We start from the raw sequence: 24,996 nt of genomic DNA, 5'->3' as shown, positions 1-24,996 counted from the left end.
GCTGAAAATGTGGAAAGTGCCAGTGGCAATCGTAAATTTGACGCACATTTCTGCTCCGTGGGCGGAGGAGATAAGCTTATGAATGGCTATATAAAAACTCGACATCGTGGGTCCAACGATGTCCCACTCCTTCCGCCGTCGAGCATTATGTGTGGAGTTTCTTTTTTTCGCTGTTTATTCGGTTATTCTTTTGGTTTATGATTAAATTAAGTAATTATTTGTGTTGTGGCGCCGACTTAAATGACAAAAAGTATTCAATTTGGAGGGCAGCCAAGACGTTAAAACTGGATTTAGTATGGCCATATAACGGCGGCCTGCTTTTAAAGTATATTTTTGCGTTATAAATTCTAGCACCACAATTGTGTCACACATTCTGTACACGCACTGTAGAACCCGCTAACCAACCTGATTCACAAAAACACCCATATACTCACACACTCGCTGGAATAACCAAACACACTCACTCACTCACTCGTGCAAAACTTACATACCATTCATGCATATGTTCATATGTATATGTGCAAATCGAATCAACAAGAAAACTTTTCCTAACATGTGCAAATATTTTCTCTTCCTTCTCTTCCCCGTTTGCGCTTCTCTTTTCTCTCATTTTGTTTCATGCTACCGCAAACGTGCAACTGCAACTGCAACTGCAACCACCTCAAAAAAACAGAGCGCAATTGTAAGCGAAATGAGCACAGAATTGTGAGAATTAGCTAAATTTAATTTGCAATAGCCAAAGCCCGTCGCCGCCCACAGCAACGATCCTGCCCTGGCAGTAGGACCCGTTGGCAGCTCCTCGAATCCGCCGCCCACAGCATTCTGCAAACTTTGGTTGCAGCAACAGGAAAAGCAGCAGCATCAACAGCAACAACAACAGCAACTCTATGAGCAGGAGCAGCAGGCATGGCTCTAGGAAAGAATAAACTACATCCACAACACGCACAACATGTAAGTGGAAAGTTAAATGGAAACTACATGCGGGCTCTTGCACAAAAGTATGCTGCGGAGAATGCCACCAGGAGAAGAAGGAGCAGCAGCAGCGCCAGGGGAGCCACCACCACCAGAAGAGGCAGCGGCAACCAGCAGGCAGCAACCGACAGGCAACAATAAACAACATTTAAAAGCCGCCGGGGCAAAAGTTGGGGGCCAAAAGTTGGCCAGAGACTCTTGTCGTTTGCAAATTAAATGCACATTATGCCAACATGTAAATAGATAACGTAGTTCCATATACATATATATAAATGTGTGTATGTATCCCTGTGTGTGTATGTGTACATAAGTTTTGAAAATTTACAAAATACGGAATAAAAAGTTAATCAGCTAAGCCAGAAAACACTCTAAAACCCGAAAAGGAACAGGAAATATGCAATGGAAAATATAAAGAGAGACGAAAAAGGAAAGTTAGCTTAAGATGCGAATAATCAAAAAGCCAAAAAAGCAAATGTATCTCACAGATAAACAACAGCAAAAGCGGGGCGGCTGGACTGGCTAGGGGCTGGAAGGGAGGGGAGTAGTCTGGCATAAAAGCAAAAATAAATTGTGCGTTAATGATAAGCGGAGCACATTTCAGCGGCATAAAATTTATTAAAATATGCGCACGAGCCAGACAACACAGGCAAAGGAACGAACGAACGAGCGAGCGAACGAAGGCCTCAGGAATCTTAGGGGCCAGCCCCCAAATACAGTCGGCAGCACAAATATATTTATGCTTGCCAGGCACACACACACACAAATACACACACAGAGATAGGCAGTAGAGTGTGTGTGATCCACAGATACATGGAAAGCGACTTTGCCCGGAAATCGTTAGCGATAAATATACAATTTTATTGTTCTTCTTGTATCTGTGTGTGCGTGGGTGTGTGTGTGCTCCTGCAAGTAAATTAAATATACGTTTTTATTAACTACTAAGAACCAATTTGATACGCATTTAAATAATGCCTCTTTCACAAGAGCAAACACACACACAGAAAATTATGTAAAATTTAATTTTACTGCATTTGAAGAGGAAGGAGCAGCAACAGAAGCAAAAGCCAAATAAATGTAATAGCCTACATATGTATGTAATTTAAATAATAAAATATTCTAATACTATGCAACACGAAAAAAGATACTTTAGTTGTAGATCTATGTATATGGTTATGTGGCTATTGCCCCCGGAAACTACTTACTTACTTATGCCAACAACGTCCAACAATTTCAATAATATTTGTGTAAGCGCGTAACGAAAGTGCGGAGAACTCTTCACCATATACGAGTGTATACTTTAAGCCCAATTTAGTTTAGTTTAATCCTTTGGCAACTAATTTAAGTGCTCAAACTTTCTGTGAATGTCTGTGCTCTTTCTGTCCGTCTGTCATGCACTCTCCGTGTAAATATCAAACAAACTCATAGACCACTTAGCAATCACCTAACCACTGTCCTCACTTAACTCTGCTGTCCCTCAGAACGCAACAGAAATTAAAAGAGAAATCAAATGAAATATAATAAAACTACAGACAGAATTTGCAAACTTTTTGTGTGGTCGATCGGATTAGAGTTACGAATATGGAATGCATATGAAATATTATCGATTAAACACTTATACACAAGTATCTAATTCGTATTGGTGTAAACGTAAATAATAATAAATACGATTAAATGTCTCTAACAAGATTTTACCATGAGTGTGTCACTTTTTTATATATATATCTAATATATACAATATAAATAAAGAAATAAACAGCAAGCGACATTTTATACAAAAAATTCACAAAGCAAAGCACATTTTTATTCATTTCCACTCTACGCAAATTTCAACTTGAGTGGGGGGCAAGTGGCCAGGGGTTATGCCACCCTCAGGGCCACTTCAACTGTAACGAAACAGTAAAAAAACGTAACAAAAGCCAACTCTGATAAGCAAGTGGCCGGCCAGAGAATAAGCCAAGTCAAGAAATCCCAGCGATAAGCAGACAAGATGCCAAGAGAAGACAAAGGCGACAGCAAAACTTTCAAGTCGAAAGTCCCGAGTCCCGACTCTCCAGCTCGGACAACAATGCACGGGCCAGGAGAAATTAGCAAACTTACACAATACAAAGGAATCCTCCTCACGAATTATGAATGGCTCTGCTCAAGAGGCCCCCAGATAGTCAAAGGAACTGACACGATAATGCCAGCGCACAATCACAAGAGGGCTAAAAGCAATTTCAAGCAGTTGAGGCATCATCTCTATCTACGAGTATAACTTAGAGCTCAAGTTGATTCTTACGAATGGTGTGATAAGTGCCTGAGGGAGGGAGTCCGTGTGACTCGCTTTCGAAGAGCTTTCGAAGAAATAGCTTACCGATATTTATATTATTTTCTTAAATTTTATTAAAATTTAATGCGTAAGTTTTTCAAAGTGATCAAATCGTATTCTAATCAAACTCTTATTTTCTACAGATTTATTTTAGTATTCAAAAACAAATTTTCTATCAACTTTCAACACTTATTTCACAACACTTGCAACAGTAGATTATCGCGAACCCAAATGTCTGGTCATACTGTACCGCTATCCAACGTCATTACACATTAAGTAAACAAAATATAAAATTCCTACGAAAAATGTGAAATCGAAGTAAGCTTCTCTGTAAACATCTTTAAGTTTCACACAATTTTCACTACTCAGCCAGCGTGGAGTATATTTTTGTACATAGGAATTAAATTCGTTTATTGTGCACACAAAGAGCTACAAATTATCCAGACATGTCCGTTCCCAAGAGCGGTGGCTTCAGCAACAAGGTGATCACTGTGGTGGCCACCAATGGCTTTGGACCCGAGTCGATGACCGAGATTAGCTACACGGACACAAAGGTGATTGGCAACGGCAGCTTTGGAGTGGTCTTCCAGGCCAAGATGGTGCCCAGCAACGAGCAGGTAGCCATCAAGAAGGTCCTGCAGGATCGCCGCTTCAAGAATCGTGAGCTCCAGATCATGCGAAAGCTGCGCCACGAGAACATCGTTACTCTGAAGTATTTCTTCTACTCGAGCGGCGAGAAGCGGGACGAGGTGTACCTCAATCTGGTGATGGAGTTCATACCCGAGACGCTCTACAAGGTGGAACGTCAGTACGCCAGGGCCAAGCAGACGCTGCCCGTGAACTACGTGCGGCTCTACATGTATCAGCTGCTCCGGAGCATGGCCTATCTGCACAGCATCGGCTTCTGTCATCGCGACATCAAGCCCCAGAACATGCTGCTGGACTCGGAGACGGCTGTCCTGAAGCTCTGCGACTTCGGCAGTGCCAAGCAGCTGGTGTCTGGAGAGCCGAATGTGTCGTACATCTGTTCGCGCTACTACCGCGCACCGGAGCTGATCTTTGGGGCCACCGACTACACCACCAAGATCGACATCTGGAGTGCTGGCTGTGTTCTGGCTGAGCTGCTGCTCGGACAGCTGATCTTCCCGGGCGACTCAGGCGTGGACCAGATCGTGGAGATTGTGAAGGTGATGGGCACGCCGACGACCGAGCAGCTGCACGACATGAATCCCCACTACAAGCAGTTCAAGCTGCCGCAGCTGAAGCCCCATCCCTGGTCGAAGGTCTTCCGCATTCGCACACCGGCCGAGGCCATCGATTTGGTGTCAAAGCTGCTCATCTACACGCCCAATGCCCGCTCCAGTCCCATGATGGCCATTGCCCATCCCTTCTTCGACGAACTGCGTCAGGATCCGTACCAGCTACTGCCAAATGGCCGCAGCCTGCCGCCGCTCTTCAACTTCACCGACTACGAGCGAAGCATCGAACCCAGTCTCAATCCTCTGCTGCAGCCCCGATCTGGTGAAAGTCCGCCCCCTGTCCGCGATAACATACCTTATCGTGGTCGTCACACGGCTGGCCAAGAGCCAACCCCGAAATCCGGGCCAATCGTCAAGCCGCCAGCCCGATTGTCTGCAAAGCTCCCTGAACAGACTTTCAAGATTCTCGGTGGCCCGCCAGCAACAGTTCGGCAGGAAATGGGCAACGGCGATCACGTGGACCCGCTGGATGACTCGATGGAAACTGAAACTCTTGTCGGTTGTGATGCTACCCTCTCCTATGAAGGCAATGACAGCGAGCCGAACGAGGAAGCGGTGGACTACGAGGACTATGAGGGCCATTCGAACAGCGGCGACAGCAACAACATTGCCGACGAGAACGCGAATGAGTCGGATGAATCGGAGGAGGACACCCTGGAAGAGGAATCTAGCGAGAGCGAAGATGATTAAGCCATAAAACAAAAAGACGAAAAACACGAACAACTTTCAATCTATGCTAAATTGAAGCCATAGCTAAACTTATAATTAATCCCGCCAACTAAAATTCATACGTAGCCCTTTGGGTTAATCTTCACCTCAAATGTGGCTCTGGATCGTCACTCTAGCAATTAAGGAATCTCTACAGTGTTCCTGGCAAGCCATTTACCGAATCCGCTGCCCAAATGAACATCCGAGTGTAGGGCCTAAAAATAGACTTAATTATTTAGATGCCGACACAATAGGGTGGCGCGGCGCCTTTTTGGTCGTTCTAGCCGTCCAAGTTGAGCTCGATAAATATAAATTTTCGCGTTTTATGGCCTAGCAAATACAAATACAACAACAGTGACTATTTGGGGGAAAACGAAGCGTTTGATACTCTTGAAAAAAATGTATTAAATTCGATTTAAATTTACTCGGGTATAAGTATTGAGATCCTTGAGGAATATTTTCCGAAATAATGTTCGTCTCTGAATTACTGAGTCCGGCATCTGACGTAGGATTTATATTCAATTTAAGGTAAAAGTTATCCCTCTACTCGAACGAGTATGTGTGGGTGAGAAGCGTAGACAAAATTCAAAACACCCTCTCGCTGGAAAGGCATAACCGGAGACCGGCACGCACACATGTCCTGACTGGAGGCGAGTCACATTTCCTGCCACGTCCGTTAGTGTCCTGCTCCCTGCCCCTCCTTCTCTTTTTCTCATTCTATGCTTGTGTGTGTGTGTATGCGTCTGTGTTTGTTAATGTGGTAAAATGAATTTTCAGTTTCATTAGTTAAATTGAATAATGGAAAACTTTGTTCGCCACATTTGACTCATTGTTGTTGTTGTTTCTGTTGGTGTGGCCTCCGCTGGCCTTGTCTGGCCCGGCAGCGAAAGTTACACTTCCGTTTGGTCCTACAACCACACACACACACACACACATACCCAGCCTGGCATACACAACATGGAGTAGGAGCCAGGCAATAAAGCAAATTTATGCAAACGATAAATTTCGTGAGAGGGCAAATGTTTGTTTCCCGCCAGTTGGTGGCTCCGTGTCCATTGTTGTTTCTGTTGTTCCTCCTGGGTTCTGTTCGGCACCAGGCACACGCGGCCCACAGGCATACGACGGTATGCCAGACCCCAAAACAAGCCCCGGAACTAGTGCAGTTAGTGGCCATAAGTAGCTGTTACCAATTGCTGGCCGAGTGCTGGAATGATGAAAAGCATTTCAAATGCTCTTGACTCATGGATGAACAAGTGAGCGCTGGAAATCGTAATGGAAATGTGCAGACTTCATATGAAATATTGTTAAATTAAACCTTTTTGAATGACTTTTTAAATGAAAAATACAATTTGATTATTTTAATATGAGATTTTGAAGTGAAACAGTTGCAATTTAATTTGTTAGCTAATTTATGGCAGTTAAAACATAAATGAAATATGCTTTGAATAGATGATTGGAATTAAATATAAATTGTAATTAAATATTGCAGAAATTATTGCAGTTGTTAGTTTATTCCTTTATTGCTTGTGCATTTTTGATACCTGAATAGTTAATCCTTATCTAAAGTATCCTGGATTTCCTTCTTCCGTCGGAATATGCAAAGTTTAAACTGTACTTTCATTAAGGGACAAAGTCAGGCACGAAAACGCACTAACCCTCTCGGTCTCTCTCGTGCACTCGCACGAGTGGAAAATCTTTTGCAACAACGATTACTTGGCAACACTAACAACGAACCACAGGGAAGTACGGGTAGCAGCAGCACCAGCACGGACAGGATGGGGCAGACACTCTGGCAGAACACTCTGCCAGCACGGCTCAGTAATAAACACGCCGATGACTATTTACAAAGTGTTAGCTGCGGGTTGTTCTCCTGTTTGCTCCTCGGTGCTTGTGTACTTGTGTGCGGGCGCCTTTTCGGGTGGGTGTCTGCAGCCAAACCTTTGACTCGAGTGAGATTACGATATGCTACATAATAGAAACCCATGCAGCCATGAACGGAGCCAGTGGAGGTGTGGCAGAGGTGTCTGGAACAGAGGGTTCTGCACTAGCTACTGCTCGTTCCTCCTATTCGCAGCAATGAAACATTTTTCGGCAACAGCAGCCAAGGGGCACCTTGGCATCGTAACTTGCAGGCATTTTACGGCCTTTTGGGCAGCAGTGTAGGCGCAGAGGAGGGCAAGAGACTGGGCCAGAAGAACAGAGACAGGATCAAGGATAAGGAATAGAGAACGAGGGGGGCATGCTGTCTGTTCTGCTTTCAATGGCTACTAACAAGCAGCCGCCCAAGCAAGCCCAAGGTGAATGTGGTTAAAGTGTTTTCGGTTAAAGCAAGTCGTGGGCCAAAGCATTTGCATAAACAGTAAAAACCTTCGCACCCAAATGCCAAACACAGAAAGAAGCAAACAAACAGTCACACAAACAGACAGAGAGACAGACACAAATACGGAGATAAAAGTTGCAGGGAGGCGAGGGACTTCCTGTTGATATTGCAACTGCCGCCTGTCGAGTGGCACCGGAATTATTTTATTTCCGCTTCCGGGCACGCACACTTGTAGCTGCTACCTGAAGTTGTAGTTGAAAATGCCCCTGTGGTTGCTACCTTTCAGCACCCAGATAAATTCTCACTAAATGCACTTTTAATGGGCTCCGGCACCGGCAACGGCACTCTCCAAAAACTAAACCCGAAATGGAAACCAAACCCCCATTCGAATGTGTGTTCCAGAGATGCACAATATTCGCCAGTGATGCTTGCTGCACGATTTTCAAACTATAATTGGATATCGGATTTACATATATTGCACAACATGTTTTTGGTAGCAAATAATCTGTGGGCTTGTTGCGTAGTTTACAAATTAACAAATTCTGATTAGAATGTACAAATAGTTATCTTGTTTCAATGCTGCAAGCGGGTATTTTGGTTTCTCCTAAAATATTGTTTAATTTTCATACTAAATCCATGTTGAAGTACATTTTCGCATCTCTAATGGGAGTCACTGTGCCTTGCACCTCTCCCACGGTGTATTTGAAATTGTATATGTTGCTATTTTTTAGACCCCTTGCTGGAGGGGTGCAGAAAGGCCACAGGAAGTGCAGGAAGGATGTGCGAGGCTGGCTGGGTGTGACTCTGGGGAGGTGGAGTTGTGCGAGTGGGGCCACTGTCCCTGCGGTTTCGGCCGAATATAGCAGTTGAGTTAGTTATGCGCAGCTTGCGGTTTCGCTTTGACTATTTTTGCGTGCAGAAATGCCAAACCGGGGGGGGGCAGCCGCCGCCCGGTGGAGCCTGTGTAAATGCCAGACACACTAATTAGGAAATTGTGCGCTTTAATGCAGTTTCAACTGAATTCATTTTATTTTGAAGTTACACACGGAAAACTACAAGACTAAGCCGAAAATGTGACAACATTTTTTCTAGTCTAAAGTTTGTTACACAAAAGGAAGGATGCCCCAGCCCTGTCCCTATCTCCATGCCCTTTCCCTTTGCCACATGTTGTCCATTTATGCTGTTGAACTTTTTGCCACTAGCTACAAAAGTTGTGCTAGAAAATTGAAGTTTTAATTGGATTTGCGATTCAATTAACAGATTTGTCAGCATGTAAACAGTTTTATGATGACCCAACAGCGACAGAGAAGCGTGGAGATTCCGTGCCCAGAACAGATCCGTGTGCTGCTCCTTTTGCACCGTTGCGCTTCCCACCTTTTGCTCACTTTGTGGAATGAAATTTATTGAAATTGATTTGCCATTTTAATGGAATTACTGTGGCAAGGCAGCCAGCAGCTCAATTGCGGTAGCCAGTAGCTGGCAAGTGCCACGCAGGAGCTATGGGAGTGGCAATGGGAAAGCATTCCCAGCTCGGCGTTTAATTGAAATCTTTTAATTAGTTTGATTTTCCAATCAAGTGGCATAGAAGACAAACAGGAGAAGCCGATGGGAGGAAGCTAAGGAGTTGTGGGATTTGTTCGGCCGGTCCCTTGCGGTTAAAGGCGGCCGGCGGCAGGCGGGCCCTTCGTGCCCCCGAGCCGCATTGTCTGCCATTTAAGGCAAGCCAATTAGTTGCAATGCCTTGAAGTATGCTTTCGGGGCTGTGTGTGGGGCCGACTTTGAGTTCGAGTTCGATATCCATTATGTTGTTCACGTCGATTGTCTGTCGATTACAAATTCCCTGCCTCCTCTGGCCCCCGCCCCACCTCCCTTAAGTGGGCTATGCAAAAGCATTCCCCATTCCCCCGAAAAGCTGCCACCGAGTAGCCATTCCCCCAACCCCACACCATACAGCCCGCATTCGTTGTTCTCATCGTTGCGCAACATAATCATTATCCTTGGCTTAACTCGAGTGGCAGCAGGAGCCCGGAATGGCGGAGCGGCAGAGTGGGTCTGTGCCAGGCGCTGCCAAAAGGATTTCGCCTATTGATTCCACAAAGTGAAAGCCAAATCCACATGATATCAATTTGCTTTCAACGTTACGCCGTTGGCGTAAATAACCGAGACTGACGCTCCGCCATTCAGGGGGCGGTGTGGCAAGCGCTCGCAGGACCCAGGAGCTGGAATGTGGCCCGGGGTCTGTATCGCTGTTTCGGGATAGCCGTCTAAAGCTAACCGACTTCTAGCGCTTGACAGACAGCAGCTGGAGGCGAGCATCGAATAAAAGCCACTGGTTCAATGGCTTCCGGAATGAAAGGAATCAGCTCACGAGAGATGATAATGATGGAGGGATATGCGAGTATTCTAAGTACCAAGAACCCAACCAATTAACTAATTAGAATTCCAACTTAAAGTATTCCTTGTACAGATGAGATCTGAGATCTATCTTCACCCTTTTCCCCCAACAAACACTTTCATTTGGGTCCAGTCTCCACTCCACTTATAACTAGCCATAACTTACATTAGCTCAGCGCAGGCATACCCAATTATGGTGCCTGCCACTCCTTAATTTCTTGCCGCAATCCGTAACTTTTCAAGCCAAAACTCTGTGGCGGTGGCTGCGGCTGCGGCTGGCGGAGGAGCAAAAAACGCAAACGCAACAAACCCGGGAACAAATCCATTATAAGCTTATGCCAAAAGCGTAATGTTAACTTTTCACACGAATTGCGGGTCTCACTCTCGCCTCAGTCTCAGCCTCAGCCTCAGACAACGCTGAGCAATTATTTTAAATGCGCCGTCAACGCCGCCAAACACAAACTAACCAGACAAACCAGAGTCCCCGTCCCTGGATTCGGGATTCAGGATTCCGGAACTGCTCTCCTCCGCTGCCACGCAGTGGGGAACCGGCAGCGTACGTGCATAATTAATTCAGCGCATAAATTCAAGACGCTGCCTCTACAGAAGATAGAATGGGCATAGGACCGAGTCTGGGTCTGAGTCTGGGGTAGCCAAGCAGCGAGTAAGTCTATGAAATTATAAACTTTATCCTTTGGAGTCGCGAGTGTCAAATGGTGACTGGCTTTTTGATGTCGCCAGACATTTCGCACAGCAGCCGCACACGACTTTAAATAAATTAAAAAACGCGAATGATTGTGCCAAATGGAAAGCGCTCCCCTGTCGGATGTGGATGTGGATGACAGTCAAAGGAAGTGTGCCATCACCCCAGTGGGGAATCCAGAAATAGAGCAACCGCCAAAGCAATGTTCAAAACTAATTCAAATGCAAAACTATAGAAAGTTTTCTGATAATTATGATGGAAACATCTCGAATTGTTCACCAGAGTGAAAGGGATCATAGTTTGAACGTTGGTGGGGGGAGCAAATGGTATATGCAAATTGCTGCGTAGAGCAATGAAGAGAAAATGGAAATGGAAATGCAAATTGCTATGCAACATAAAAGAAAAGTCAGTCAACAAATACTACAAAAACAGAACATGAAAAAACAACGCACAATCAAATGAAGAACAACTTAAGGGGAAAGGTAACAAAAAAGGCAAAGCTGCAGAGACTGCAAAAAAGGTGAGTGAAGTTCAGTAGAACTTAGGCCACATAAAAAGAGGTAAAGTATATTTTACGACACCCGATGCGATGCCTAAATAATGGCCCCCCTCCAGTTTGATTTCTGTTTCTGTTAACAACTTTTGCACTTGTCCATTTCCATAAGAAATAAAACTAAAATCAAAATTACTTCAGTGGCTGCTGTCGCCAGTTTTCCTTTTCTCTCTAGATTCCCCTTTTCTCTCTCTCCCTATTTTTTTGCTTCTTGCTTGGAAAACTGCTTTCAATATTGTGTGCTTCGAGTGCTTTAGCTCTTTGCATTTTCGCATTGTCAGCAGAAGGCGTCTGTTCCATATCCTTTGATGCCTTGCCCAGCTCTAGGTCTGCCTCTGCCATCTTCTCCTTTCTCCTTCGTTTCTTTGGTAATTGAAAACGCAAGTTAATTTCTCACTTGCCTGTTTCTTTGTTTGTTTGTTTGCTTGCTTGTGGGCGTGGCATCCAACTCTCCAGAAAGAAAGAGTAATAAGAGCAGGACATAGTTGGAGGTGGAGGGAGGCCTGGGCATTGTCGCACTCATTGTATTAAGAAGATTTTTCGTCAAGTTTTCGTAATTAGTAAAGTTTTGATTGTTCGCCCAAAATGTACTTTGGGTAAATTTTCTCTCACTCATATTTTCCTTGACTCGCACCGGGAAATTGATTTCAGTCCATGAAAATCAACATAAGCCGACAGCCGGCAGGCGGCACTTTGCATAAATACCGACCAGGCGACTGCAATTCGAGTTGTGGACGTCCTCAGACCCCCCTGACTCCCCGAATCCAGAGAGCCGGAGAGGCTATCAAAAGCTGCTTTGCACTTCATTGTGAGTGGAGAGTCCCTCTTATGCTTCCAATCTCTCTCGTTCTCTGCTGTGCCTGTGCGTCTCTCATGTGAACCTCCGGCTTGGGTCAGGAAGTGCATAAATTTGCAGCGGACAGAAAGGTAACCAAAGAGAGAGCTCACAGTTGTCCCTCCAGCACACAGTAAGCGGAAGATGAGGTTTTTTTCTAGGGCGAGGACTCTTAGCCAACGTTTTTTGAATACTTTTGGACCACTCCTCGACCAGTGTGGCCTCCTGTCTGTCTGCTGTAAGTAGCTTAGAACTTGTTTTACCCACAGAGGCGGCAAAAAGTGCGCACTTCATTGATCAGCATGGCACAAGGAAAATATTCAAAATTTGCTCAGGCACGAAGCGATAAGCAAAAATGCATATGAAGTTTTTTTCCTGCCCCCCCCTCTAGCATCTGTAATGGAGCATTTGAATTTGCATTTGTAGCTGGGCGAGTGGAGCGACTGCGACAGGAAAACTTTGCAGGCAGCGAGATGACAAAAAGCAGGCGCCGTCCAGGGCGTATATCGTCTGCCGTCAACTCCCACCCATCAGCATGCAGATACCATACAGATACAGGTGCCAGCGACAATTGTCGCAGTCACGTAAGGATCAAAAGCGTTGGACAACGTGGCAAAAAAGGAGTAAAAACATCAGCAGAGCAGAGCCATAGCCATGACATAGATGGGGAAAAACAAACTGTCATATGGGAAAATATGCGTTTGCTGGACATGCGAGTGGTTCGGTTCGGTTCGTTCATATCCTGACGGCAGTGCATCCGGTCCGTGGGGTTGAGGGCAGAGTCACACACAAATGAAGCTTTGATGCCATCAAATTGTGTGTGTTTTGGGGCATGTTCGGGGGCTGGCACTGGAGCAGAGGTGTTTGTCAGTTGTTCATTGATTGATTTTACCCTCCTGCAAAACAAACTAATAAGTGAACGCAATCCCCCGACCCAAAAACGCATTGCCAGCAGTAGCAGAGATACATATACACACAAGCCTTTTATGGCGGTGCAACAGTGCGTATGCGTGTTGCATGTTACACAGACACTCGCCCTCACACGATGGAAAATGCATTTACAGCTGCAGCAGAGCAAGCAGCAACCTCTCTTAAGCGCCCAACAATGCAGCTTCTACGCATGAACAGGTCGCACGGTAGCCAAAGCTACTGGCGCACATGGGCCGTGCCACATGGCACTGGTTCACACACTGCTGCGGCAAGGTCTTCACTCTTCTCCGTGATGCTTTTTGTGCATTTATTCAGTGCCATGCTGAACATATTTCTATGGTGCGCTGCGGGGTCGAATGATTTTCATGATTTTAGCTTGAATTGGAAAGCCCCCAGACGAATGTGCTACGGTCTCTTGATCAGCGGTCCGCGATAACTGAAACTACTCGTAAAAGATGGAAATCTGTGAATCACAGGGGTTTAGTAAAGTTTAGTAAGTTAATGGAACAGCCAGCGGAGTATCTACTCAATTATGATAATATCTCCCCCTTCCTCTAAGCGGACCTTTCTGACTCGACGAAAAGAAAAATAATGTCGCGGTGTGGCTTTCCTTTTCCTGCAAGATTCGTAACTTGGCAGGAGCGGGGGGAGTTATCCGAAACCGGCTGTGCGTTTAAACGCGCCCCTTTGATTTTGGAGCCCGACAACCCTCGCCCTGCACGGCGCGGCCCTAATTTGCAATGTGCCTCTAAAAGTTCAAGAATCAGCCAGACTACCACCCCTTGTCAACAAACTGGCGCCGCTGGTATTGTGGCGGTTTTTGGACCTCGTTACATTCCTTGGGTTTGTGTCTTTGCTTAGCGTAGTGCCAATGATGGCCGTTGCTAAAATATGACGCCACTGATTTTCCATTTTTGAATGTGAACTAGAAATTCTTGACAATTTATCGAATATTTACTTTTGCTATCAAATGTTCATGAAAGTAAATAGTTTTCTATTAAATGAAATGATCGACTTAACCGCGATTTTAACTGACTTTACAGAAGGAGCTCCAAAGAATTATTTAAATTAGGTAAAGCATTTTTTTGTTTAATATTTCATTTTCTCAATATCCTGAACTTCCGCCCTAGTGTAACCATTCTTACTGAAGGCACAACGAAAAGCTCTTCCCAGGACATGCGCATAAGGACGAGCCTGACCTTGAGTACAACAATGAAACCCGATTCGATTCGGGAGCGCGAAATCCCAAAGCGCAGAGCAAGCCAAAGCAGATTGTGACAAGCCAGAAATTTATGCGAGCTCGCTGCCCGAACAACAAAAGGCATTCGTTGGCACAAAAAAAGGGGCCTGCAATATCCAAAGCATAATTGGAAAGGCCAAAGCCCAGGCCAAGCCCATGACCAACCTTTAAAAACCCTTGATGAGTGCCTGCGCGTATTGCGCTGGGGGTTGTGTCTGCTCTTGCCAGAGGAAATGTGTAATTTGAAGTACGCAAAAAGATTCTCAAAAAACGTGGTCTGTGGACCATGGACGAACCGACGGACGGATGGCCTATGGTGCGGTGAGTCTGCAAACTGCCTGCTGTCGCGTCGTGCCAAAGCTCTCTTGTTTGCCCTCTTATCAGAGACAGCTACAGAGATGCTGTAACCCACGAGCATGATTTCAGTTGAACGGGAACTGTGGCCACGACAACGGAACGGGTCTTGAGGCCGCCATACACATTTCTCCCACAGCGAAAAGTACAACGTAAAAACCTCATTCGATAAGTTAAAATAGCATAAAAATACTACACATAATAAATTACCTGTGTCTCGAGCAAAAAATAACTTGTGGAAAGTGCTGGAAAATGTGCAGAACTCGATTGTGTTGAGAGCAAGTGCGAACACGAGATAATTCCTTCTTAATTCAACAAAAAATCAATTTCCATTTACGCGTAAGTCCATGACATTTTGTCTGCAAAGCTATTTTTGGGTTCTGCAAGGATTATAGTATCTACGTCACAGGTCTGTTTGGGTCGTGACGTCACAAATACAGACCACCAACACGGCACAGCATCCGAAAGCTCTTGCCAGACACTTTGGCGCCCACGTTAATCGTTTCATCTGGGCTAATATTGATACATAGATAAAGATAGTAAATACCTCGAACCAATTCCGATTGTGTCTGATGCAATAGACCTCGGCGGTTGGCTCATTCAGTGACAAACGTCACGAAACGTGAGATTTCCACGACATTCACTTGAAATGCTAGCCGCAAAACGCAACGATAAGTGCCCCTGGGCTTAAAGTCGATCTCTAAATTAATGAGCTGGCATCGAGCAACATAATACGCGTACGTAGCCTGAGTGTCCCACCTATTTTGGGCAAGGTGTGCCATTGAGGGACTTGTGGCTCGCCTCGAAGGTCAAAGGCCCAAAGGCCTTTTGGCCTTGACTGGAACGGAAATTTATTTGCATTTGGCAAATGCATCACAAAGTGTAATTTAATGAAAGCGCTTAAAATGTTTGCTGTTCCGTAGCCGGGGCCATTTGTCAATGCAAACAGATGTCAGAGATTGAGTATAATATTTCCTTAGAAGCGAGCAAAGGGATATTAATGAGAAGTATTAGCATTCAACGCTCTGCTTTGCGGATTTTCGATTGTATTCAGAATATCCAAGCAGTCAACGGATTAACTTGTAATGTTTATGGCATCAGGTTTATCCAAACCAAATATACAGTAAATCAATTGTTCAACGAGCTCCTAAAGTGCCACACATCGCAAGACTTGCATTAACTTTCACACCGAATCTCAAGTAATTTAATATAATACACCCTACTATGACGTCTGCCGGCCTGGCGCACCGTCAATTGTCGTTAATTCAAGCTTATATACACAAATTACTAATAAACGAGAGATTAAGCAACCCGATGATGGGTACTTTTTGTGTCGTTTGAGAACCAAACCGGCTGCGGAACAGATCAAAATAAATATCGACATCAGAATGAGAAACAGAATCAGAGTATTGAAGCCTCAATCAAAATGCTGGGGTTCAGGCTTTGTTTCGTTGCTGTGGTCAATAAACTCGAATGGCCCGAAGCGATGGCTCGGGATTTAGGGTAATCCAGAGCTCAAAGAAGGAAAAGATTCAGCAATAATAAAAGTTATTTAAATAAAGTCTACAAAGAAATTGCGTGGAATTGCAGAGACACCATTGTGTGTGATTGCGGCACTGGGAAAAAGTTTTTGAATTGAATTATTTTTGTGTGTGTGTGGAGCGAGACGTTGGCTGTCCCCAAGTGCGGATATATTCAATTATAGATCGGGACAAGTGGGTTGCGAATGGATTTGAATATGCGCGCGAAAATCAGCGTTTGTGCGAGTAGTTTCTATATAATTTGCATGTTTGATGCCATTTCTGCCTACGTTCACATCCATGTGACAATTCCATAAGTTGGCTAAAGGGAGGGTCTTCAGAATGCAGGCACAGTTTGCTTCAAGTTCTGTGCGTTCAACACATGTGCAAACAAATAGAAAAACCTTCAACCTAATGAGAGTTGCTCTGGGGTTTCGGGGTATCTTTTAGATAAAAGTCAGCATGTACCATTTCCCCCTTTTGCTGTCGTACTCGTATCAACCTTCAACCACATTTAAAGGTAAACAGAGTCTCGGTGAGAGCATAAAACAAGAAAAACCTTTTTTTCGGCAACAAAACGAAGCGACTGGAGGGAACAAACAAAAAGCGGAATGAGAAACTTGTTTCGAACAGAATAACAAATTCAAAACGAAATGCCGGTTAGAAACAAGCTTCAAAGCGAGCCTCCAAAGCTCCCTGCAAGAGAGCTTCCACCTCAACCAGAGCTTCGGCGATAGTAGAGTGGAGGGTAGGGTAGGGTATACGAATATAATATATATATTATATACGTACGATTAACCTCTGGCTGAGATTTCTTCCACGAAGATGCCTCGCAGCTCGTAGCAGCTCGGAGCAGCCGCCGGGCCGCCTCATTCTGCTCTATCGGTCGACGGCGTGCGGTTCATTCTGGTGATCCGTCGGAACTGGATTTTCTTAGCGTTCTCTTAGCGTATTTTGCGGCGTGAAAAGTGCTTTCAGGCCCTCTTAAGCAGGTAGCAAAAAAAAAGCCTTCTAATCTTCTCAAGCATTCTCCACGAGCATTAGATTAATTTCACACAAAATAAGCGGATAAAAGATATGTTTGCTCTGTGCGCGCAAGAAACAAAAAAAAAAAAACAACCGAAAGCTAAACAAAATGCTGCAAAAAGATATAAAGGAAATAAAATTCAAAATTAAAATTAAAAAAGCCATTAAAATGCTCATTAAATGCTCGCAAAAAATGTATTTGTGCCACAGAAGTTTTATATTCTTGTTTATAATCATTTCGGAGCTCGGACGAGTACATTTCTAAAATTAGTTTTAAATTCACGACTAAGTCGGACCTGTTGATGGGCCTGGCATGCGACTCGAGCCGGTTCCCTCGTGCTTTAATTTTTTCTGTGAATCCAAAGAAATTCCAAATTCTGCCGGGCTAGAGTTTTTTCTGATAAGAATTTATGATTGCTTTGCCTGAGATTTGTTTAGTGAATAGATAGAAAACAAAGTTTTGTCTGAGGAACATTTTGAAATGTATTTTTCCTTTGAATGGGAGGTCAGCAAATTATTCCGAGATTTCTGGCAGAATAAAAAGATAGAGCTCCCGAATACAGAAGAGCAGAAAGATTATCAGGCTTTTATCGTTACTTATCAAACAGAAAGAATTGCATAAAAGATCAACCAATATAGACACGTCACCTGTGGTTGTAATGCATTTTTATGTAAATTTCTTCCCTCGAACTTTCAGTATTTTCCAGCTCCATCTGCATGATCTCAAATGCCCTCTCCCTCATTATTCTCATTAGTCGAGTGCAATTATTGGTATCTCCACTGCACTAATTATATAGCCAGCAATCCCACAATCCCACAATCAAAATTAAAGGCAAATCTACACCATAATTAGCTTCAATTAGTTGATAGCCACTGCATTTTTTGCCGTGTAACAATACAGATATTTAGCACTTTGCCGATGGGATATTGATAGCACATCTATTTGTTCGGCTACCACAGCGTTGTATATGAATAATTCAAAGAACAAAAAAAACCATTTTCTGTTTACTATAACAAAATTAATGGTTTTTTTTGGCTCTCTTTTGTGTTTTACGCTTGAGGTGTGCACAGAGGCAACGTTTAGTGGCAGAAAGAGCCATACGATATGTGGAATCAATAATGTGTTGTATCCATCATGAAATGCGGATAAATTGGGTCAAGTAAATGGGCAACTTCGCGGTGAATGTTCGACAGGGAAAGAAAAAAGACCACTAATTACAATGAACTAATGACATGCGGCTGCAATTGCCTTTCACACGTTCGAATCGGGGAACTAGAGAATGACTAAGATGATGCAAGCCCCGCTGCAACTTTTTCCCACTCGTACACATAGAAATTCCGATCCAAATACCCGGAATAACCGAATGCCAAATGGTGATCTGTGGTCAGGGAAGTGATGCAAGTGATATTGCATCAGGGACATGGATCTAGTTTAGTTTTTTTTGGCTACTTCTCACTCCGTTCGGCTTGGCTGGCCAAGAAGAACACATCCGATGGGCAATTAGCTGCTGAGGTTCTCCGAGTCATAAATCCAGCGCTGCTGCACTCATTAGTTTATTCACCTGTTTGTTTTGTTTGTTTGGCATTCTACTGGTGGTGTGTTAGTACGTGTACTAACTAGTACCTGTTATTCCATAACTGAATCACACTCTTTTTGTGTGGTGTGTTTTGTTCTCGGGGGTTCTCGATGCTGATTCTGATTCTGATGGCATGCTAATTTATGCAAAGCGTGTGTCCAATGCCGGCCTTTGCTTTCGCCTCGAGGAAGTGCTCGTCCGCCCACACTCTCCGCTCCTCCCTGTCTGGCTCTGACCCTGCCTCTGCCTCTGTATATATAAAGTATGTAAAAACAAACAGCGTGACCTAATCATATCGATGGGCGGGGCCTTTATGGGGTCTTTCCCCATTTGTGGACTTTATAGGCCTACACGTGCCTTTCCTCTCAGCCCATATATCAATCCATCAATCAATCTACTTACTTTTACTGCAAACTGAAAGGCGACAATAAAGAATTTCGGTTTAATGAACTGCGCTCCAAAATATTAATCGCAAGAGCATTGCTTCCTCATCATCATCATGAGCTGCAGATAATAAAGTCAAGCCTGATTATACTCGTAGCAAAAGTCACAGCCAGAGACGCCCTCAAATAATAATAAATGTATCTACCATTTCTGGCACATTTATAGAGAGAAACAGAAACACGAGACAATTGCTAAGAAACCTCTTTCAAAAATCAGAGAACAGAAACATTAAAGTAAAAGTAGAGCAAAGTTTCTGACTGACCTTTGAGCACTGAGCACTGACGGAGTCGTACCTTTCACTGCATGTGGAGAAAATCGTGAGTGGCAGTCAGATCCCCGAGCAGAGATTATGAAATGGCATGCAAACATTCGTAAACCCAACTCAAACATTCAATTGAGACACCGGATAAATCTCGGGCAAACATTGCTCAAACAATTAACAGAATCAAAATTTAACACTCGCAGCTGGACGTTAACATTTCCATCTCTCAGTCGCTCTCTGTCTCTTCTGTTTTGTATTCACACAATTAGCACGGCCATTATTCAAAGTCAATGACAAGACGGAAAAGTAGTCACTGGAGACAAAAGCGTAAAAACTAATTAGAATCATTATAAAGAACAAGTTCATTAACTAAAGTAAAGATGGAATGTTCTGGGGGAATTCAGAGTAAATTTTCTTCTTTTCAACAATTGCTAAAATTAGAGATGCAAACAACTAAACACGTTCCAATTTATGCAGCCATAAAACCATATTCTAAACATTCGTATGTAATAAAACAGCTGGAAGATGTGTTCACATCACAATGAAAAGGTCAAAATAATTGCATGGATTAGTCGATTTTGCTGCGAGTAGAGAAAAATGGAAGGTGGATAGAATTTATTGAATTTTCTAACCTTTCAGACACTCACCTAAACGGTTTGACATAATAAAACTAAGGAATCCCATGGCATTTTTCATATTTATTAACTGTTCGTCATTCGTAGCCTTTACTGAACCTTAAGAACTTTAAGAAACAGATTTCTAATACATTTAAGACCTCCTCTGACCTACTTGCATGCTAAACTTAAGAATTTCGATTGCCAAAGCTCTCGACTTAATGGTTCTTTCCCTTGCAGGCAGCTACCATTGAAGTACCAGTGACGACACCATGGAAACGGAGTCGCTGAATCGTAAGAATTCCTCGCGGAAGAGTTCCATTGTGAATGGGAACGGAGATGCCACCACCAAATTGACCAATGGAGATGCAGATGGTGCCGATGGCGGCGGCGGCGGGGGTGGTGAGGTGACGCTGAAAGCCAAGATGAGTCTGCTCAACGGCTGCACCGTCATCGTGGGCTCCATCATAGGCTCTGGCATCTTTGTCTCACCCACTGGCGTGCTGATGTACACGGGCAGTGTGAACCTCGCCCTTATTGTGTGGGTTGCTTCCGGACTCTTCTCGATGGTGAGTGTCAATGCTCTGTTCATAAATATTAAGTTAATCATTTAATATGCAAATGGAGAATAGGCACTGGGCACACCTGTTGGTGGGGCTGTAAAACAAGTTTGTAGAAACAGCTGTGCAAATGAACAGTGGATGAATGTGTTCGAAAGTGGAGAAGGACCTTTCCATTTCCAATTACGAATGCTGGCGGCGTTCCAATGCGTCGCTTAGTGAAATTATTGAAATTCCTCTTCGACAGCCATCACCCACTCACTCATTCACTCTCGTACACCCATACACCCACCCACTTCCCCCCACACAGAGACAGCCCACGATGACAAGCCCATGTCAAACGCACGCACCTCTGCTTCAGTTCTTGGAGTTCAATAAAAATTACGTATACGCAGCACTACCTCGGGTGGTTGTTCCCTTTAACACTTTGTCAAACACTTTAATTTATTCTTCTCTCTCTCTCTGTCTTTGTCTTTTGGGTTTCCCTATCGCTTTGTAGGTGGGTGCCTATTGCTATGCCGAACTGGGAACGATGATCACCAAGTCTGGCGCTGATTATGCGTACATCATGGAGACCTTTGGACCCTTCATGGCCTTTATTCGGCTCTGGATCGAGTGCATGATCGTGCGACCCTGCTCACAGGCCATTGTGGCCCTCACCTTCAGTACCTATGTGCTGAAGCCCTTCTTCCCAGAATGCGCCCCACCCGAAGATTCGGCGCGTCTCCTTGCCGTTTGCTGCATATGTGAGTATCCGTTAAATTTTATACTGCCCCCCAAATCCCCACACAGCAATTAATGCACTCAGGAATATATTTTCCGGGCGCGTACTTGACCCATACTCGTAGATTAGAAACCCATTTAAATGCTCGAACAACCATGCCCGCGAGTACAAAGCAAATAAATAAACAGAAAGAGTTTGCCATATGCGGCTTATCTGTCGGGCAGAGGGGTCTGTTGGGGGAATATTGTGTACTTTCATTGGGTTTTGGATTTGTTTTTAATGGGAGATTAGAAAAAACTATATTTCAGTTTACAAACAAGCGCGAAAATGTGTACTTAAAGTTGAGTAATGTTAATAACAGAAAGGAGATGTATAGGAGGAGGCAAGGCATGAGGAAACTTCCATCAGAGTAATACCAACAGGTGGCAAATCTCGTGTAGCTTGCTGTAGTGTACCCAAGGAAGCATTTAAGCTGAACATTTTTTAATCAAACATTTATGTCCACTACCTAAGCCGAACATGTGCGCCAGCAGATAGTGGCTGTTACTTATATTTAATATTGATTTAATTGTGCGGAATCAAGTGCGTTCACATGGCACAATGGCCAGAGCAATAAATAACGTATGGGTAAGGGTGCATGGGTAGGGGTATGGGTTGTCAGATGTTGCAAGTCCTCGCGCTATTACATCACCCCATGATGCCGGCTGATATCGTACTTGTTATTTTTATTATGTGACTACTCTAATGGGGTGACATTTCTTTTCATTTCATTTTTACAGTGGTGCTGACCCTAATCAACTGCTGGGACGTTAAATGGGCCACCGCTGTGCAGGATATCTTCACATATGCCAAAGTGAGTTAAGAAAGATTGGAAGTGGCTTACTCTAATGCCTTTAAATGTGTTTCCTTTTATGCAGCTGCTGGCTTTGTTCATCATCATTGCCACTGGGATGTATCAACTGTATCTGGGCAATGTCCAGTACTTTACATTCGAGAACACAGACACCAGAGTCACGTCGCTGGCGCTGTCCTTCTACTCGGGCTTGTTTGCGTACAACGGCTGGTAAGCGGCTTATTTGCTCCAGACTCTGTCTCTCTAATGGGGCAGCGGGTCAAGTACTAATTGGATTTGTTTGCTGGCATCGTTGACAGGAATTACTTGAACTTTATCATTGAGGAGCTGAAGGATCCCGTCAAGAATCTGCCCCGTGCCATTGCCATCAGCTGCACCCTGGTGACCGTCGTCTATGTGATGGCTAATGTGTCCTTCTACACCATCCTGTCGCCGGACGAGGTCTTGGGCTCCTCGGCTGTGGCGGTGACCTATGCGGAGCGTGCCTTTGGGGCGTTTGCTTGGACCATACCAGGTGGGTTGATTACCTCGTTTACGACTCCCATTCTGCAGTGTTTCTAATGAATTTTCTTCTCTCCTGCAGTGTTTGTGGCTTTGTCCACCTTTGGTGCTGTGAATGGCATTCTGCTCACCTCCTCGCGTCTGTTCTATGCCGGTGCCAATGAGGGACAGATGCCCGAGATCCTTACGATGATTCAGATCCAGAGATTCACTCCGACACCGGCTGTCCTGGCCATGGCTCTGCTCTCCATGCTGTACCTCACCGTCTCCGATATCTTTGCGTTGATCAACTACGTTGGATTTGCCACTTGGGTGAGTCCAGACACCCTCTATCGCAATACCCTAGCTAATATCTCCCTTTTCTAGCTGAGCATTGGCGTTTCTGTGCTGTGTCTGCCATGGCTCCGCTGGGCACAGCCCAATCTGCCACGTCCCATCCGTGTGCCCTTGGTGTTCCCCATCGTCTACTTGCTTGCCACCATGTTTGTGACCGTTGTGCCCATGTACGCCAGTCCCGTGGAGACGGGCTACGGCATATTGATGATTCTCTCAAGTATACCCGTCTATTTGGTGTTTATTGCCTGGAAGAACAAGCCCATCTGGTTCCAGAAGTCCATGGGTAAGTTCAGGTGACCATGAAGTCCCTCAGGCAGCTGCTTTCCCTTCCTTTGGTTCCATTTCAATTCACGCTGTACTCCCAACTCTGAAACTCTTACAGGCGGACTGACACAAACCCTACAGAAACTGATGATGGTTGTGCGCCCCAAGGCGTCGTCCAAGGTTTTTAAGTTTGCTATTTATTCTAGTTTTATTTTTGGTTAAACATTCAAATTGCCTGCCCTCTAACTTCAGCACTAACTTCTAGATAAATCATCTACTAATGTCAGAAGATTTTGCACCCCACAAAACTCTATTTTGCACCCCAACAAAACTCTAGATACTCTGTAGATATAAAAGCTGTTTCCATTGTTGAGAGATCCAATTAATATGTTGATTTTTTCTTCTTTTGTTACTTTGCAGTAAGCCTCACACACTTCCTACAAAAGCTGCTCATGGTACTCGGAAGGCAAACGAAACCAGCTCAGGTGTAAAGATTAATGGATGTTCTTCGGTGGGACATTTCGAATTCAAGCTAAAGCCAACAGCAAATGAAAGCATTTAAACACACAAACACACTCCAAATTGCATTATACGACATTATAGACAACAGAAACAAGTAAACGCGCTTTAGGTACATGTAAAACACAAACAAAACTTCCCTGGAAAGGAGACTGGAGATGATCTGGAAATAAAATCTCCTGGCCAGCAATACAAAATATATAATTAGCATATATTTTTATATACACTTGTATGTATCTCTTAAGTTGAAACAAGGCCCAGTGTCCAGTAGGTTTATACAAGTCTAAAGTTCAATCAGCAGACAGCTCTGGGCTGACAAGGGACTATGCGAAAGACTGTGAAACGAATGGGAAATTACAAGGAAAACAAACATGGTCCAGAGTTGTGTGCTAATTTGAGTTTTCTCTTTACAATTTTCGAGTATTCCATCAAACAGATAATAACGAAACACATTTTGAATAGTTAAATGTTTTTTGCTTGTTAAATTTCAAGCTAGAATTTACTAGATGTCACAAGCGATAGAGGATATATCCATACAGATATCATGCATTGAAATACAATAGGAAATACTTCAGTTTGTGAAGTGAAACTCACTCATTTGACAGATTTACAGAGCTCTGAGATTAGTTCTTAGAAAAGGATCTATTAGTTTTAAAGCTTATACGATATAATTTTAATGTTACGCTTTTGTTTAGTGTAGTCTTAAGTGGCCCTGCAATTTTATTTCATCAATCTGTGTTTAAGTTAAAGATACAACATTTCAATTTCAAATTCCATTAGAAGCACATGTCATTTATATACCCCAATCGTTCGATGAGTCCGTTTGTTTATGTGAAATTTATGCAACGAGTAGTACTCGTTGTTCAACGAATGTGCTCTAGTGGAAGCAGGCTATTAGTTCGCCATTATCAGAGTTTTGTAGTGAGGTTTCTTAGAGAAAAGAAAATATCCTGAGAAAATTGTACAAACAATTCTGATTGAATCCAGGTACCTTTTGGCCTCCAACACAGAGAACATTGCCTACTAACCTTCACATATCCAACAGAGAAAAAGAATACTACGAGTAGTATTCCCAGAAACACACATATTATTATAATAATATTGAAAATATTGGAATATTGTTGTCTAACTACGAATACGAATACGAGAATACGAATCGAATTCTAGCATTGATTTCAGCATTGATTAGTTGTTGTTGCTTTGGGTGTCTTTACATACAT

At 43.9% G+C, this 24,996-nt stretch overlaps 3 protein-coding genes across 10 annotated transcripts in view; all 3 read left to right on the top strand.

Annotated features, from left to right (window-relative positions):
• Nucleotides 1-2,722, top strand: part of LOC117896064 (band 4.1-like protein 4) — a 60,563-nt gene extending 57,841 nt beyond the window's left edge. For 3 of the 6 annotated variants that reach the window (XM_034804081.1, XM_034804080.1, XM_034804079.1), the window contains 2 exons: nt 674-682; nt 737-911. In XM_034804081.1, coding sequence (XP_034659972.1) covers nt 674-682; nt 737-782 — 55 coding nt within the window. In that variant the 3' untranslated portion in view covers nt 783-911. Of the gene's footprint in view, nt 1-673 lie in introns of all 6 variants that reach the window. The other 3 variants (XM_034804082.1, XM_034804083.1, XM_034804084.1) reach the window with 3 other exon arrangements.
• An 896-nt stretch (nt 2,723-3,618) lies between these two features.
• LOC117898114 (putative glycogen synthase kinase-3 homolog) lies at nt 3,619-5,233 on the top strand. Its single transcript, XM_034807301.1, has one exon. The coding sequence runs from the start codon at nt 3,727-3,729 to the stop codon at nt 5,227-5,229; it is 1,503 nt and encodes a 500-aa protein (XP_034663192.1). The 5' UTR covers nt 3,619-3,726; the 3' UTR covers nt 5,230-5,233.
• A 9,541-nt stretch (nt 5,234-14,774) lies between these two features.
• On the top strand, nt 14,775-24,827 carry LOC117898387 (Y+L amino acid transporter 2). Of its 3 annotated transcripts, none has more exons than XM_034807743.1 (10): nt 14,775-14,915; nt 20,260-20,588; nt 21,079-21,325; nt 22,083-22,156; nt 22,221-22,366; nt 22,456-22,670; nt 22,740-22,969; nt 23,024-23,276; nt 23,376-23,437; nt 23,678-24,827. In XM_034807743.1, the coding sequence occupies exons 2-10, from the start codon at nt 20,292-20,294 to the stop codon at nt 23,678-23,680; spliced, it is 1,527 nt and encodes a 508-aa protein (XP_034663634.1). In that variant the 5' UTR covers nt 14,775-14,915; nt 20,260-20,291; the 3' UTR covers nt 23,681-24,827. The 3 variants fall into 3 exon arrangements, with proteins under 3 accessions (XP_034663634.1, XP_034663633.1, XP_034663635.1); XM_034807742.1 differs by lacking the exon at nt 14,775-14,915 and adding an exon at nt 16,953-17,088; XM_034807744.1 differs by lacking the exon at nt 14,775-14,915 and adding an exon at nt 16,969-17,088 and having other exon boundaries at nt 20,264-20,588.
• The last annotated feature ends 169 nt before the right edge of the window (nt 24,828-24,996 follow it).

This window comes from Drosophila subobscura, chromosome O (genome assembly GCF_008121235.1).
Source record: "Drosophila subobscura isolate 14011-0131.10 chromosome O, UCBerk_Dsub_1.0, whole genome shotgun sequence".
Classification (NCBI taxonomy): Eukaryota; Metazoa; Arthropoda; class Insecta; order Diptera; family Drosophilidae; genus Drosophila; species Drosophila subobscura.
This window is presented reverse-complemented; position numbering and strand designations above follow the sequence as displayed.